Below are 17,358 nucleotides of genomic sequence, written 5' to 3'. Positions count from 1 at the left end.
CAATACTTTTCAAGCATCTTCAGAAAAATCTTGGCCCAAGTCTCGGCCCTAAGAGCACTCTAGATCTCCAGCATGTAAGACTAAAAACAAAAGGAGGAAAAGAGTCGATAAAGACCAATGTCAAAAAAAAACAAAGAAGAGGAACTTACCCTTAGGCATATTGCATCCACACTACGTGACAATTCAGCATCGTTAATATCCTGAAGAGCTCCGCTTTCTGTGGCAGAGCATAGAAGGTCAAATTGTGGCACAAAATCCACTATGTCTCGCAGAAGGTTGAGATCCGAAGAAATTTTGAGTATTCGGGAAGGACCTCCCGCTCTTACTACAGTTCGGGTAAAGCACTCCTCGAACATCCTAATGTCATCAGGATCAATGTCGGATTCAGACTCGTAATCATCAACCATGACGCCTTTTCCCCTCTCTTCGGCCGAAGAAGAAGTGTGGTTCGGTTGAGATGTCGAAGGGCCTCCCAAGATAGCAACGGCAGCCTCGGGACTCCGTCTCTCAGCCATATCATCCTGTTGACCGCTCACAGCAGGCGTAGCCTCTGCGGCCGGGTTGGCACCATTGCCGGTTTCGGGCACCGCCAAGGCAAGGTTTCCCCCTTGAAGATGTTTTGACTTGAGGAGCCACTTCCAACACCACCCGTCCTCTCTTAAATGAGGCCTCTCCACTGCCAGCGTGGAAAGATTTGCTTGTTAAGTAGACAGCAGGAACCAGAGTCTCTGGTTGAGAAGTAGCTTCCACACACACGGCTCCGATCGTAGGTGCAGATTGGGCAGTAGCTTTTGGCACAGGCCGGACATCGGCTCTCGGCGCAGGCCGGGCAGAGGGTGCCAGTTGATGGAATATGAACGGAGGAGCCCTCGTCCTTCGCACTCTCCCTGTCAACAAAGAAAGACGATCATATAACGACAAGGTTAAACCATGAGGTTAAGAATTAAAGAAAAACTGCAGCGGGCTGACTCACCAATAAGAGGCTTACGCCCATACTTCTCATGGAAGGACGCCCACTCACAAATCCCCATTGTGTGGGGAAGAATTGCGCTCACCCACTCGCGGATATAGTCAACTAGCAGGGGAGGTAGTCTCTTGGCTGCAAAAACAAAAACAAGTCCTTAGCAATATCACCTAAAGGAGAACGATTGACGACCGCCTTCCGAGGAATCACAAAATAAATAAAGGAGAACTTACGAGCGAAGTTCCACGTCTCTGGAAATCCTGCCGAGTCCGCCACCAGGTGCTCTGTCCGCACATAGAAGTAACTTTCCCAAAAGCAGAGGTTAGCCTTATCATCTATCTTCACCATCAAACTCTTGGCTCCTCGATGGCGCATATGGATCATTGTACCCCGAAGAAAATGAGGGGCAAAGATGTGAAGCATGTGCCTCAGGAAAATTCCTCATCCGGCAAGCTTCGCGTAGCATGAGGAAGAGTTTCTACGCGTACGAAGATAGTTGAGCCAGACACACTTCCTAGAAGCGGTAGAAGTCTACCAACATAGAGGAGAGAGGAAGCGTGTACCCGATAACAAAGGGGTACGCATAAAATGCGTAGTACCCCGGGTGGTACAAATGTACAATGTCCTCCCCCCCCCCCCCGCCAGTAACATTTCGATTTGATCAGGGATTCCCCACTTGGCCTTGAGCATCATAATCGCCACTTCATCCATAGTGGAAGGGATAGGATCCAGTTCGTTTCCGGCAGTGCTGTTAAAATCAGTCCTCATCTTCCCCGAGCATGGAACTAACTCATCCACTGTCAGAAACCCCTCATCTTCCACCACCTCCATTCCCTCTTCAAGAAGAGGCACGTCATTTTCCGGCATCGGAGCTTCAACAAATATATCAGTCTGAGAAAAAGTACCATCCATTTGTCTATCTTGATCGAAATAAACAAGAACAATGGAAGAAAAGGAATAATGACCATGTCGAATTCTAACGAAAGCAGAAGAATGAAAGACTGAAGAATGTAGGAGTTTGTAAAATTCTCTCAGGAAAATTGAAAATCATAACACTCAAATGAAGGATTCCCCTTATTTATAGGAATGCAAAATGTCCTGAGTGGGAAACCCAAGAGCCGCCAATCGAAAAACTGAAAGGGCATGGGAAATGACACGATGCCTGGGAAACGTGCACCATAATGATGCATAATGGGCATTTATGATATCATAACTTGATGTAAAGGTTCAACTATGAACTAACGTAACGGTCCAATGAGACTCCTGAAGCGTCATGTCGCCACCTCACCTTAAGGATCTCGTTTCGCACATAATGTTCAGATTTCTCCTAACTTTTGAATCAACATAATCTGTCCATCGAATTTGCCAAGAGGCAACCCCGACGGGTGGAGGGACTAACTGTATGGGTCAAAATCTGACCACAAGATGTTTGTCTTTAAAAGGAACGATAAGGGATCGACCAACCCGTAGTTGTACCCATAAGGTGTAACAACGACGACCACCTCGGCCACTGACGAGATCGAACCGTCAGAAGGCCTGCACAACAACGCATATGTTGTACTACCCGGGCAAGTAAGAAAGAGTGTAGTCATGAGAGGATTCGTTGGGTAAAGACCGTTGGATAAAGGGGAGTTGATGATATATATATATATATATATATATATATATATATATATGAAAGGAGAAGGCAAGAGGGAGGGGATCTGATTCCAGAAAGGAGAGGAGCAATGTATCAAAGACGAGAACAAGAGGAGATCACCAACAACAAACCCCAGACCGGATTCGGCTACAAATTTGTATAATCATTATTATCGAATCAACAAAGATAGATCTCTTAGTTATCAACAACTTTCCCTCTTTTCCTTCTGTGCTCTTACGAGTGTGGTGCAAGCATGTCAAAGATGTAAGCTTATCATTTATATTTGATGTCTGTTAATCATCTTAAGAAATATTATACAAGTTTGGTCCTCTTCGATTTTTGTACTCAATATGTTTAGATCTAGAGTTAATTATGTTTGGCTAAGATTTATCCTCCATCTCTCTATTAATTAATTTAACTAAAATGCTTAACACTTTTTTGATCAAACATGTGTTCCTCGTTAAATCACTCCTAAATTTCTAATTCGTGTTCAACTAGAAAGATCTTGTCCTCCATATTGGGTAAAATATAAGGATTTGAATATGCGATGGATTACTTCATCATTCAAGATTCTCCCAACGAAATAACATTTTCATTCCTTTGGTTTTCATGACGAGTGTCATATGAGAATAGAGTAATTATAATTCTTTGAGGGGTTTAATTTTATATTAAAACAAACTACATGCAACTTTCATAGTAAATGTAGTTGCAGGTAACTTGAAAAGAAATAGTAAATTAACTGATTAAACGTGTAATAGTATTTTTTTGGTAATTAAACTTATTATTAATCACCAAACAAAAATATTACAAAGCATAGCTTAGCTACTCCAAGCTAGCTAATTCTTCTGGAAATTATACTATCATAAATCACTAAGCCATATTGCTATCGATAGACTATATCTAAAAACATAACTGTTGTACTAAATTCTTTACAGTGCCAGTAGCTCTAAAATTGCATATGCAGGCTATCTCCCTTGCCAAGCTAGTGTAATCTCTAGATGTCTCTTGTAATATTCGATGGTTTCTTTCCTTCCACAAGGCATGCGTATATTCAGCATATATCATCTTGAGGAATTTTGTTGTTGTTGTCTTCCCTTTGGCATGATGACAAATGAACTGTAGATGCTGCTCCCATGTAGAACTTCTATTATTCTTAATGAAATGGAGAGAAGTAGAAGTAGAGCAGTGCAGAGTATTGGACATTAGCACTAACTGTAATTAGCTGACATAGTTAGCAGTTACAAATCTGTTTTAGAGTTAGTTAACAGTCATGTGATGTGCACGTGTGTGAGCTGTGAGAAGTGTGTATATAAGTTGTGTATCAGCTCCATTTGCAGATTGAATGAAACAGTTTCATTTCTTCTTCTCTCACTCGATTTCTTCCTCTCTAAGAAATGCATAACAATTCAGATTGCATGGCTCAATTTAACATGGTATTAGAGTAGGTAAATTGAGGACAACACATGTACTGAAAGGGATAGAGATCTACAGAAGAACACAAAAGCATAATTTGTGTGATTTCCTAGCTGATTGCAGAGGATCGTGAAGCTCGATTTCCAGCAAAAATGGCAGGAAATGAGGTTACTTCACTAGATCACAACCATCCGTTGTATCTTCAACCTAGAGATGCGCCTGTACTTATCCTAATACAATTGAAGCTCACAGGACCAAACAATTACGCTCTGTGGAGTAGAGCGATAAAATTAGCTCTTTAAGGCAAAGGAAAACTAGGTTTTGTGGATGGAACCTGTGTTAAAAGCATGTACAAGGGAGAGTTAGCAGAGCAATGGGAGAAGTGCAACGCTATTGTTCTGACATGGATAGGAAGTACTATTGCGGATGAATTGATGGCCAGTATTATGTATGCGTCTAGTGCTAAGAAGGTATGGAGTGAATTTGAAGAGAGATTTGATAGATCGAATTTGACTAGAATATTTCATTTGTGGACTGAAATTGCCACTTTAAGGCAAGGAACTGAATCTGTTACTTCCTATTACTCTAAAATGAAGGATTGTTGGGATGAATTAGATGTCTTAGCTCCACTTCCTTCCTGTGATTGTGAAGAATCCCTGCCTTATGTAGTGCATTTGGGATCACAGAGATTATTGCAGTTCCTTATGGGACTTAATGAATCCTACAGTAATTTAAGAAGTAATCTACTGGCAAGGAGGCCTATAGTGTCTGTAAATAAAGCCTATGCAATTGTTTCTCAGGAAGAGAGCCAAAGATTGTTAGGAGTGGTAGATGTTAACAAAGAGCCATTGACAATGTTGACAGGGAGAACTTACCAAGGTTTTAAGCCTAAAAAACCTGGAGTTGGTATAATCTGTGAGCATTGTGATTATAAGGGACATTTGAAGGAAAACTGTTACAAAATTGTTGGTTACCCACAGGATTTTAAGAGCAAAAAGAAGGGATCACAAATTAGTAGATTCAGACCTTTTGCCATTCCACTGTAGTAGGAGAAAGCATGAAGTCATCAGAAGCACAAGGTCACTTCTTCACTGAACAACAATACAAGCAGATACTAGATATGCTGAACAAGCCAACATCTAGTGATAATGCTGATAACATAATAGGTAACATGGAAGGTATGACCTCACTACTATCCAAATAACTTTACTTGTGAATGGATAATAGATACAGGGGCATCTCACCACGTTACACCATACAAGGAGTTGCTAACCACCTTTAGAACTTTAAGAGATCAAAATAATAGTAGAGTACAGGTTCCTACAGGTGGTAGAGCAGAAATCACAAGTATAGGAGATGCAGCGATTTTGGGAAGCTACAAGCTTGAGAATGTAGTTCATGTGCCAGATTTTAAGTTTAATCTGCTTTCAATGTCCAAGATAGCCAAACAACTTAGTTTGTGTGGATTTGTTCTTTCCTGATTTTTGTGTGTTCTAGGGACTCTTTCTGGGGATTGGTAAAGAAAAGGAAGGTTTGTACATACTACAAGAAACAATAAAACCTGCAATTGGAGCAACAGTGCATAAGGATGATGATTGTGGAAAGCTATGGCATTGGAGACTTGGACATCCTTCTATTGGAACAATGCAACATATTGCAGATGTCAAAAATAAACTAGATGTTAAATTTTTAAGCTGTTGTGAAATTTGCCCTTTGGCAAAGCAAAGTAGACTAAAGTTTCCTGTTAGTGACAGTAGATCAAACTGTGTTTTCCAATTGATGCATCTAGATGTGTGGGGTCCTTACAGAAGACCTACATATGATAAAAGACATTATTTTTTTACCATAGTAGATGATTACAGTAGATATACTTGGATATGTCTGATCCAATCTAAATGCGAAGTGATTGTAGTGTTGAAGAACTTTTTTGCCTTAATAAAGAATCAATTTGATAAAACTATTAAGATCCTTAGATCAGATAATGGTAGTGAGTTCTTTAACTCAAAGTGTGATGAACTTTTGTCTTCTTATGGTATAACTTTTAGAGAGAAAGCACAGACACATACTAGAGGTAGCTAGAGCTTTGGCATTTCAGAGTTCAATATCTATAAAGTTTTGGGGAGATTGTGTGAGGACTGATGTATATCTGATCAATCGACTGCCATCTAAGGTATTGCAAGGAAAAACACCGTTTGAGCTGTTGCATGGCAAGCTGCCACAACTATCTCATCTAAGAGTCTTTGGATGTCTCTACTATGCTAGCAGGCTGCCTAGAGATGATAAGTTCACATCAAGGACCAGGAAGATAGTCTTTGTGGGCTATTTAGAAAAACAAAAAGGTTACAAGTTGTATGATCTTAAAGATCATCAGGTGTTCATTAGCAGGGATGTTCAATTCAAAGAATCTCTATTTCCTTTTAAAACTGAAACTGCAGAAGATTTAAGTGACCTTTTCTTGTTTAAAAACACTACATATGCAGGTGTCATTCAGCTACCTACAAGAGAGGCTCATGATCAAAATCAACATAGTGCAGAACCACAACTTGAACCTGTAGACTCACTTTCTGAATTAATAGACGTTGCTCCTATAGTGGACATTTCACCAGTTCCTGAAACAGCATTGGACACAGATGCTGGGATGGATCACCAGCAAGACCTTGAAACTCCTACACCTCCTGGATCAGATCAAGTTGAGCTACAACCAATGGAATTAACACCTGAAGTAGCCCAACAACATGAAGAAGGTGGGCTTGATCATGGAACGCCAAGCAGAACAATTAGACCACCAATTTGGCTCAGTGATTACATTACTACTGGAAAATCAAAGGTCTACTACTCCTATCCTATATCCAACCATATCAACTACACTCATCTCATCCCAACTATCAAGCTTACTTGGCATCTTTCTCTGTATCAACTGAGCCTAAGTCATTGAAGGAAGCTTCTCGAGATCACAATTGGATTTTAGCTATGCAGCAACAGATTTATGCATTGGAAGGAAATAAAACTTGGGAGTTAGTTCCACTACCTGATGGAAAGCAGACTATAGGTTCAAAGTGGATCTATAAGATTAAATACAAAGCAAATGGTGAGATTGACAAGTACAAGGCACGACTAGTAGCAAAGGGATACACACAAAGAGAGGGTTTAGACTATCATGAAATCTTCTCTCCCGTTGCAAAAATGGTCACAGTCAGAACAGTCATCAGTGTGGCAGCCTCAAAGAACTGGTGCTTATACCAAATGGATATCAATAATGCTTTTCTTCAAGAGGATTTATATGAAGAAGTCTATATGGATTTGCCACAAGGCTTTCATAGGCAGGGGGAGTATAGGGTATGCAAGCTCTTGAAATGTTTGTATGGTCTCAAACAAGCATTGAGACAATGGAATATCAAGCTCACTTCAGTTTTGGTGGAAGCAGGATACTGTCAAAGCCCCATGATCACTCATTATTCACTAGAAGGAAAGGAGACAATATAGTGATCATTTAAATCTATGTTGATGATCTTCTTATTACTGGGAACAGCAAGCACCTCATTGAAGAAGCAAAACAAACTCTACATAACAATTTCAAAGTCAAGGATCTTGGAGAACTCAAGTATTTCCTACGAATTAAAGTGTTGAGGTCAAAACAGGGCATACTTCTCAATCAGAGAAAGTATGCTTTAGAACTGATCTCAGATGTGGGATTTAGTGGTGCAAAACCAGCTTCGACACCAATTGAAGCAAACACAAGACTCACGACTATTGAGTTTGACATATTGACTAGAACAACTGATGATCATGTGCTTGAAGAAATGTCAGGTTATCAAAAATTGGTAGGTAAGCTGATTTATCTTACTATCACACGCCCAGACATTTGCTTCCCTGTTCAGGTCCTTAGCCAATTCATGCAGCAACCCAAGAAATCACACTGGGAAGCAGCCTTGAGGGTGGTGAGATATATTAAAAGCAACCCTGGTTTAAGGATTTTTCTCAGTCATAAGTCAGCCACTCAATTGACTGCCTATTGCGACTCTGATTGGGCAGCATGCCCCAATACTAGACGCTCAGTCACAGGGTATATGATTAAGCTAGGTGATTCTCTAGTCTCACAGAAGACAAAGAAGCAACACACAGTCAGTCGAAGCTCAGCTGAAGCTGAATATCGAAGTATGGCAGCTAGTGTGGCAGAGATTGTATGGCTAGTTGGGTTACTGCAAGACTTAGGTGTGACCATTTCTAAACCAATTCAACTTCACTATGATAGCAAAGCAGCCATCCAGATTGCCGCAAATCCCACTTTTCATGAGCGTACCAAACATATAGATATTGACTGTCATTTCGTTCGAGAAAAGGTGAAGGAAGGGCTTATTGAGACCAACTACATTGCCACATAGTCTCAACTTGCAGATCTTCTCACAAAAGGTTTGGGAGTCAGTCAACATCATCTTATCCTATCGAGCTAGGAGTGCTCGATGTCTTTCACCCTCCATCTTGAGGAGGAGTAATGAAATGGAGAGAAGCAGAAGCAGAGCAGTGCAGAGTATTGGACATTAGCACTAACTGTAATTAGCTGGCATAGTTAGGAGTTACAAATTTGTTTTAGAGTTAGTTAATAGTCATGTGATGTGCACGTGTGTGAGCTGTGAGAAGTGTGCATATAAGCTGTGTATCAGCTCCACTTGCAGATTGAATGGAACAGTTTCCTTTCTTCTTCTCTTACTCGATTTCTTCCTCTCTAAGAAATGCATAACAATTCAGATTGCATGGCTCAATTTAACAATTCTGTAGCTGTGCCCATTGTATCAGTCTACTCCATAAACTTTTAGCACAGCCACAGCAAATAAGTGATTTCTTGTCTCCAAACTTGATTGACAAAGTACACAGGTAATAGGTGTATATGTAAATTTGAATTCAAAGTCGCAACATATATATGATTTACGTTATTAAAATTTTTGTCACGTTTTTTTTTATATGTGATTTTAAATTTTAGGAAGAGCATTCGGGGAGAAATTAGCCACCGCTGGATGAGACATTGGTATGCCAACTGTTACTTTCTCAACTTCAAAGGTTTTCACCACTCTCAGTTTACCTGCATCTCTGCAAGTCACGGAGTGTCACCAAAATGAGGTAACTGGTTTCAACCGCTATCAAAATTTCCATGTGTTTGTTTAATTTCTCTTAGTTTCGTTTTGCTTTGTCCCAATTAGCTTTAATATATAGTTATTAAAATTAGATCAAAGATCTTCCACCAAAAGAGTACGCGCAAATAAACTTCAGTTATTTGATAAAGATTTAATTTGATGTAAGCAATGAATAAGTAATTGTTTTGAAGAATTAGCTCACCCAATAGCTTAAATTAAAAATAGCTAACAAATGCATAATATATGTATAATTCGTATACAAATGCATAATATATGTACAATCCACATGTAATATGTGTGTAACCATATAATCTATGTATACCTGCTAAGAAAATTAAATAGTGAATCTTATTTGGTAATTTGGGTAAACAGTAAAAAAAATCCATTTGGTCCTGTTCTTAGTTTTTAAGTATCTACTAGATGCCACGTATCATCAACAAAACTAGTATTCAATTTTTAATTGTCAGAATCGATAAGACAATTGCAGTTGCACCCTAGCTTTTATATTGTCAAAGATGTTGTTTTTGGTGGCTGACCAAAAATATGTTTTACCTGCTCATAAATAAATAAGTAAATAACAAGGATAGTTTAAATAATGAAAATACATCTTTGATTTTGTTGTTGAATGGCCAAAAACACCATGTCATCGACATTGAGTGTTGCCTTTGTTCAGGGCATTTGCATGTTTTGAGTCACGTTTCAACTTGTGCCCGCTTTATAAAAAAAATTGCAAGTGTACCCACTTTTTCGCGTAACTTCAGCATACAGGGCTGAAGTAGCAAAGGCAATCACGCAAAACTTTAGCATTCTAGTAGACAGGTCTGAAGGTGAACTAAGTATGCTAAAATTTTTGTTTGTAATTGCTCAACTTAAGCATAGTAGCTGAAGTTTTATTCTCTAGTTGCTGAAGTTTTTGTTTGTAATTGTTGAACTTAAGCATAGTAGCTGAAGTTTTGTTCTGCTTAAGTTTTTGTTTGTAATTGCACTAAATAAGCTGAAATTTTTTGTCCTGAATTCATTAATTTTGTCATTAAGCTTTTTCAAAAACTTCAGCAGAAGATGCTGAAGTTATTTAGTTCATTTATAAAAACTTCAGCACTAAATAAACTGAAGTTTTTTTGTCCTGGATAAGCTTTTTCAAAAACTTCAACAGAAGATGCTGAAGTTATTTAATTTATTTGTAAAAATTTCAGCACTGAATAAGCTGAAGTTTTTGAAGAACCAGTATCCATCTTAAAAGCACAAATTGCATTGATATGGACAAGTGTAACATTAAGCAGTATTTACATCAAGAAAAATTTCAATACCCAACGAGTTGTGAGGAACAGTCAAGAATTCAGCTTTTGGAGTCAAAATTAACCAACGTACAGAGGAATCGTGTCCTTTAAATAGTTTTGTTTTGCTTTGCATGTGATCCTGATAAATTATTTTTGAGTTCCGGTGCACCAGGACATATCCAAAAGGGAACTGTGATAAAGTGATAAAAACAATTACACACATGGCTAAAGCAGAAAAATAAATTTCCAATGATGCTACACAAAGTTATCAAAACTTAAGCTTCCATCCGCCAGAAAGTTCACAATTACAGAAACATCTGTGCCTAGAATTTTAAGTTTTAAGAAGATTTCTCCAATTTCATCATACAAGGAACAACTTCAGAAGAAGAAAAAAAAGCAACTATATATAAGAAACTTTGAAAACGAAGGAGGAGAAAGGGAGCTGAAGTTGTTTAAAAAGTGAGTACAAGTTAAAACTTTTTTTAAAAAATGGGTATAAATTAAATAGGGCGTCCCGTGCAATTTTTACCCTTTGTTCGTAAGAAAATATGTGGATCCATGAATAGAGAGGAACGTGGAAATAGAAGAGATACCTTCTATGGGATTAGCATCGAGTGGTGTAACCGTGTAAGGTAGACTATCAGAATACATCGCTGCAACTTGAAGAGTTTTTCATACTAAATTTCTCTAATTAATGGGAAATATATAAATCCAACGTCTACCTCTAAAATTACATTTATTATGTAATTTTCTGTGGGAAAATTTCTGGAGTAAGAAGTGAACCTACTAACTTGGATGTACGACCAAATTGAAGCCTCAAAAAAGTTTGAAAAATAGGAGCATAACTGATAATGTACAACAACAACGAACTCAATGTATTCCTATAAATGGGGTCCGGGAAGGTAGTGTGTACACAGACTTTACCCCTACCTTATAAAGATAGAGAGGTTGTTTTCGATAGACCATCGGCTCAAGGAACAGAGAAGATAATGCAAAGCATAACTGATAATGTACTTGTTAAGAATTGAACTAATTAACTGGCAAGTTGACTAAACATTCCTGTCATTGCACTGCAAATTAAGGAATGAGCAAGGAGATAAATTACCGTTACAAGTTTCACCAACAAATTGTTCCCTTTCAGATAAATAGATATTGTACACCAAATGAATAGATCTCCTACGACAATTACAATTAAAATAGGAAAGAAAAAAAGATCTATTTCAATCACCTCTATTACTTCTTACTGATCTCCTACAAAATGATCGTGTAACAAATGGAACATTAGAAAATAGACCATAAAATCTATCTCCCCTAAATACAGCCTAAGCATCAAGTTCACTTGACAATTGTCGATGATACTGAAAATAGTAGTTGTACATTCAAGGGGCCATATTAAAACTACTTACGACGCAGTTCTACGATAAAGCATAGTGGATATAAGATCCAAGTAATCTTTTCCATTAGTTTTTCTCTTATCTGCTCATTTATAACAAAAAAGATTTAGTTCATTCTGCTTGCGACTATCAACAATATGACCGTTAGGCTGGAAAAATCTTGTCAATGACCAATAACATAGCAATTAACAATAATACAATGGCGAGTAGATACAGGATAAAACACGTGAGTATGCTACACACTATATAAAAAATTACCCATGTATAACAGACGTCTGATTATCCAATTCAGTGCTCAGACTTGAATATAAACCGGTTTAAGAAAAACGCACTAAATGGCAAGTTGTTAGCATAGGTATACGAACCTTTAGATGCGCCCAGATACCTCTCAATGTATCAGGAATCGAGGCTGAATATAGTTGCCATCCGAACCAATGACAGTATATCAAACACCAAACGCTAATAAGTCAGCTCTAGTTATAACTTTACTGACAGCCACAGAAGTCCTCAACAACGGGCTAGTAATCAAAAAAAGCCAAATGAAGCACATTATAGCATATAAAGCATGCTGAAACTGAAAATCAAGGAGTCTATAAAGTTCATATTTCAGCATAAATTATTTGACCCAAAAGTGTATCAAGAACCAAATTCACTTGCTCCATCAATACCACCAAGCCTTTTGTCATAATTCCATCGCTGTTTCAACAATCAGATTAAGAATGAGTTCAAAGTTATTAAAATGAGACACAACAAGCTTAAGCATTCAGCATTGAGTTCCTCCTGCACTCGGACAACATATCCATGTAGAATTGACACTTGCCAATGTCGCTTCCAGAGCTATTGATGCACTGCAAGATAAACCAAAGAAGAATGGCATCATAAGAATCTTTTAGTGAGAATAACACATGTCATACTGACTATGAAGGCTAGAACAATCTCAAATTTGCAAAGTAAAAGTAGTTAAAAGGTGCAAAGTTGACACTTACGTCTTGGAACGCTTTAGAGTGCATACTGCAAGCATCAGACCCAGCACCGATGGTTGTAGGAGCTGCTGCTGCAGCAGGTACCTCGGAAGCAACAGTTTCGTGTTGAATGGTGCGTGGACCCATGACCGCATCTACAGCCCTGTGTGCCACAGCACTTCCAGTACCAAAGGCCATCCCTGTAAGACATAATGGTAAAACAGACGAGACATTTATGAGCAATTTTTTTGGAGAATTGTAACGGAATTTAATCAGCCAATCATTTGACCGGATCCAAAGCCAAGCGAGCGACGCGAGGCTTCCCTTCTTTTCATATCTTTTTTCTGTCATTTATGAGCAACTTCGAAAACAAAATATAACTGATGAATTGTGATGTATGTTTTTACATAATGCAGGATATACCCATACCTTGAGCTATGGTAGAACCAATACCACCAAGCATGGATCCACCACCGCTACTTTGCATAGGAGCTGGTGGAGGAGCATGGTGTACTGCACAAATGAGATAGAATATGAATTAGCACAAGCAAGGAAAATAGATTAAACCATATCAACTAAAAGAATGCAAACCAAACGAGTTGCCGTGAGGTAAAAAGTTTGACAGCCAAAAAACCAACCTGGAGCTGGAGCAGGACGAGGGGCCGCACGAGGGGCAGGACGAGGAGCAGATCTTCCTGTACACCGAAACATGGAAAATTGGAACTCATCAACCAGAACAAAGGGGCTACAAAAAGTTAGCCTTATTTCATTTAGCAAACAGAAGACTACAGCACAAAAGGTAAAATGTCATACGCAAGCATTGATGGAGAATTAAGACAGGGAAAATTGTATAATTGCGGTTTTAGGTAATTCTGCGCGCCCCCTCCCTACTTGTTCCTTTAGAAATGTAACAAATCCAGCCTGAATCTCCTCACCCTTTTAGCAATTGGTGAATCTCATGTCAAAATTTCTAGCCTCAAACTCAACACAAATCAAACAGATAGATTGAAAGATAAAACTATTGTCTACATAACCTCAAATAAACACAGAGCCTTCGACAAAAATACTAATGCAAATAATCAATGGTGCAATTAGGGTTTCAATGTAACTGAAGCATATTTCCTTCTCAGCCCACAAAGCCAGAACTAGTCAACCTTAGCAGAAAGGATTATCACCTAACTTGAGCTCAATTGAGAATATTCAATTGTACAGTTTTCTTCATAAGATACGCATACTTGCAAGTTCTAAGAGAAGAATTAAACTAATTCATTCAAAAATTAAGATTCTTTAAATATTTTCTTGAAGTATTTTAAAACTTTTTGTTGCAAAAGCAACAATTATAATAAACTCAAAGAGAAAGGAAAAGGCAAAACTTTATGATGAATCAGTTGCCTCCAAATCTGAAAAATGAAAAATGAAAAATGAAGATTATTTCTTCGATTTCACTGTAAAGAGAATCCATTTCAATTTGCAGGAGTAACCAAACAACATCAGAAAATAAACGAAAAAGATAAGCAATATGGAAAGTAGATCTAAATTTATAAGATTAAAAGTAGATGTAATATGTTAATTACCAGAGCTTCGGCGAGGCATGATTTCCTGATAGAGGCGGCGTAACCCTAGAGTGCGATTTGGGATGAGAAGAAAACTCTAGAAATGCACGTATATGCCCATGATATTATCCCTAAAATAGATATATTAGGGGGGAAATTGTAGGTGGCGATGATATATTGTTACGTGTCAATATTCAAGTGGTTGATGTCTTAATTGAATGAATTATAGCTTGTTTGGCCATACCGGAGAAATTAGTTTATTTTGAGAAGTGCTTTTGAAAAAAGTACTTTTGGAGAGAATCAGTTTGTGTTTGGCTAATCAGTCTGAAAAGCACTTTTGAGAAATAATTTGTGTTTGGCCAAGCTTTTTAGAAAGTACTTTTAAGTGTCAAATTACGAATAAGGACATGAATAGATTTACTTAATAATTAATATTATAAGTAAATAAATAATATCAAAATTTTGTTATTACATGCAATAATTAAAAAAAATTATTTTATTTAAGTAAAATATGAAAATAAAATTAAAAAGTACTTAATTCTTTTAATATAAGTTAAATATATTAAAACTCTTTCAACAAATATAAAAGCATTCACCCCTAAAGTCACTATATATTAGAAAGTTTCCTAAAAATAAAAAGAAATATTTATAAATTAATATCCTAAGTATTAGGTTTAAGGGTTATTTTGGTATATACTATATTTTGTTAAGGGTATTTTAGGTAAGAAGAAAAGCCAAAAATGCTTCTGCTTCTGCTTTTGGAAAGAAGCTACTTTTTTCCGCTTCTCTGAAACTGCTTCTGCTTCTTCCCAAAAGCACTTTTTTCCCCAAATAAGCTTGGTCAAACACCTCAAATTAGGGGAAAAAAGTGTTTTTGGGAAAAAAAATACTTTTTTGTCTTGAGAAGCTTGGCCAAACAGGCTATTAGTGCTGAAGCTCACGTGAGGATGATGTAGAGGTGCTTAACGGACAGACTGGGACGGGCTAAACAAAAAAAACCAACACGTTCGTTAACGGACCGGGTTGGTTAGCGGGCTAGGGATAGCGGGCTGATAGTGGGTTGGGAATTTGCGGGTTTTTGTGGGCCCGTCCGGGTTCGGGCTTAACGGGCTCGGGCGGACTGTGCTAATATTTTTTTTAATCAAATTTTGTTAGCAACGGTACACAAATTTAAAAAAAATTAAAAAAAATAAAATATTTAACCCGTTAACAGGCTGAACCGGGCTGCAACCCGTTAACAGCTTAGCGGGCTTAGCAGGTTCCGGTGCACCGGTATTCAAAATGTGTTCGTCTAAAATCCGCTCCACGTCCAACCCGTCCCAGCCCGCCCTATATGTTACAATATCGGGCCGAACCGGGCTGAAAACGGATCAGCCTGGCCCGATTAAAAGGTACCGCATTTGATTATCTTGCGGGTCTTTCCAGAATGTGCTCACTTGACAAATCTCTTCTTTAATTCGAAGTGATAGGAGTATTTGTCAACATGAAATATAAGAGTTAAACCATAATTTATTTTTAACTAGTAATCTTATGTATATCATGATTTTAGTGTGGTTGTACAATTATATCATTAAAGGTAAAAATAAAATATTTAAAGTTGAACTTGTTTACCCATAAAATGGTACAGTTAAATTTGTAACGTGGTTTATAAATAACCGAATCGAGTTGATCCAATAACGAAGAATAAATACGAACGAAAACAAGATTAACGATTGAAATTAAAGGAGATAACAAGCTAAGAATTTAGCTTTTACGAGGATAAAAGTAAAAGTAATGTTCAGGTGTTCAAATCGGGCGTAACAAGATACTCCCACCGGTTCAATTTACGTGAACCTATTTATTTTTTAGTCCGTGCAAAAAAAAAATGCCCCCTTCCATATTTGAAAATAATTTACCTTTGTGTAATAATTTATAGCCACACAAAATATATGTACCGCATTTTACACCACAGGTTCAAAAGTCTTCTCTTTTTTCTTAAACTTTGTGCCCAGTCAAAAGGTTCACATAAATTGAAATGGATGGAGTAATAGATTATAGCTTTTGTGTGTAGAATGTTTCATGTCCTACAATGGTTGTTAGTTCTGCTATTATAGCCTTATTTAGGGGGGACAAGATCCTCAAATCAAGCTCCCTTTAAATGAGAATAAAATCGACATCGATGGGTGCATAAAAGTTGGCATTAAATGCAGGTATTCTCTTTAACGGTTGTCCAATGAATGTTACCCGATGACAATGTTGTAAATCTTTGCTACCGATTTTTCTGTCTTCCGGGCTTGTTCGGTGCTGATCGCTTGCTGCTTGCAACTGGTGACAGTTGTTTGCTAACTAATATCCCACATGTCTTCAGTGCCATATGTCACACCGTCATTCGCCCAGATGTCATCAACTAGTTTTACCACATACATATAGTCCCCCTACTTTTCAATGACGCAACTTAGTGTTACTAGGAAGTAGATAAGAATTCCTTTCTTGGTGAGAAAGTTCCTGAAAAATTTCTGACATTCGACAGGACGCACATCTTCTCGCATTTAATAACACGAACACGTGTTGTTCCGTAATTCAGTAAGTATTTTAGCCGGTTTTCGAGGTAATCATGACCACGATTTCTGTCGTCTATAACTTCTCCATTACTCATCATTTTTACTTTTTACTTTCACTATTTTCACAAATCTTTCTTCTTCTATGAATTTCCTAAGAACCTTTTTACAACACTCAAATTTCTCAGTAAGAACTTCTCCACAGATCTCTTATCACGGAGGCCCAAAGAAAAATAAAACCAAGAGGTTGGCGCTCATATAATAGTAAACTTCTTTGAGACACAAAGTGTTTTGATATAACCAGAATGCTTGTTCAAGTAATTGATACATGCTTACATGCTTTGTCGTCGGGGATCGACTACTCTATATGGACACGGTTCATTTAACTGTTTGGCCCATTACAAAACTCTCCTATCGAGGCCCTCTTAGGCGTGAAGTATTTTTCCTCAAAATATAACCTCCGAGGGTGATGCCCCCCAGTATTCGAGGT

At 37.9% G+C, this 17,358-nt stretch overlaps 2 protein-coding genes across 2 annotated transcripts; one reads left to right on the top strand and one right to left on the bottom strand.

Annotated features, from left to right (window-relative positions):
* The first annotated feature begins 4,363 nt into the window (after positions 1-4,363).
* On the top strand, positions 4,364-5,062 carry LOC142172541 (uncharacterized). Its single transcript, XM_075236186.1, has one exon. It carries the CDS (start codon positions 4,364-4,366, stop codon positions 5,060-5,062), a length of 699 nt encoding a protein of 232 aa, XP_075092287.1.
* Positions 5,063-12,394: 7,332 nt separating this feature from the next.
* Positions 12,395-14,499, bottom strand: LOC107830533 (uncharacterized). Its single transcript, XM_016658128.2, has 5 exons — positions 14,353-14,499; positions 13,417-13,473; positions 13,208-13,291; positions 12,803-12,978; positions 12,395-12,664 (listed from the first exon to the last, which is right to left on the bottom strand). The coding sequence occupies exons 1-5, from the start codon at positions 14,369-14,371 to the stop codon at positions 12,572-12,574; spliced, it is 429 nt and encodes a 142-aa protein (XP_016513614.1). The 5' UTR covers positions 14,372-14,499; the 3' UTR covers positions 12,395-12,571.
* Between the last annotated feature and the right edge of the window lie 2,859 nt (positions 14,500-17,358).

Source organism: Nicotiana tabacum, chromosome 18, assembly GCF_000715075.1.
Source record: "Nicotiana tabacum cultivar K326 chromosome 18, ASM71507v2, whole genome shotgun sequence".
NCBI lineage: Eukaryota > Viridiplantae > Streptophyta > Magnoliopsida > Solanales > Solanaceae > Nicotiana > Nicotiana tabacum.
Note: the sequence above shows the minus strand (reverse complement) of the source record. Positions and strands in the feature narration are given on the sequence as shown.

Excerpts from the sequence above, each read along its gene's own strand:
- LOC142172541 (XM_075236186.1), top strand. The coding sequence starts at position 4,364 with ATGTACAAGGGAGAGTTAGCAGAGCAATGGGAGAAGTGCAACGCTATT.
- LOC107830533 (XM_016658128.2), bottom strand. Across the intron at positions 12,979-13,207 it reads TGGTTCTACCATAGCTCAAG|GGATGGCCTTTGGTACTGGA; the intron begins GTATGGGTATAT and ends TATGTCTTACAG. Across the intron at positions 12,665-12,802 it reads ACTCTAAAGCGTTCCAAGAC|TGCATCAATAGCTCTGGAAG; the intron begins GTAAGTGTCAAC and ends TTTATCTTGCAG.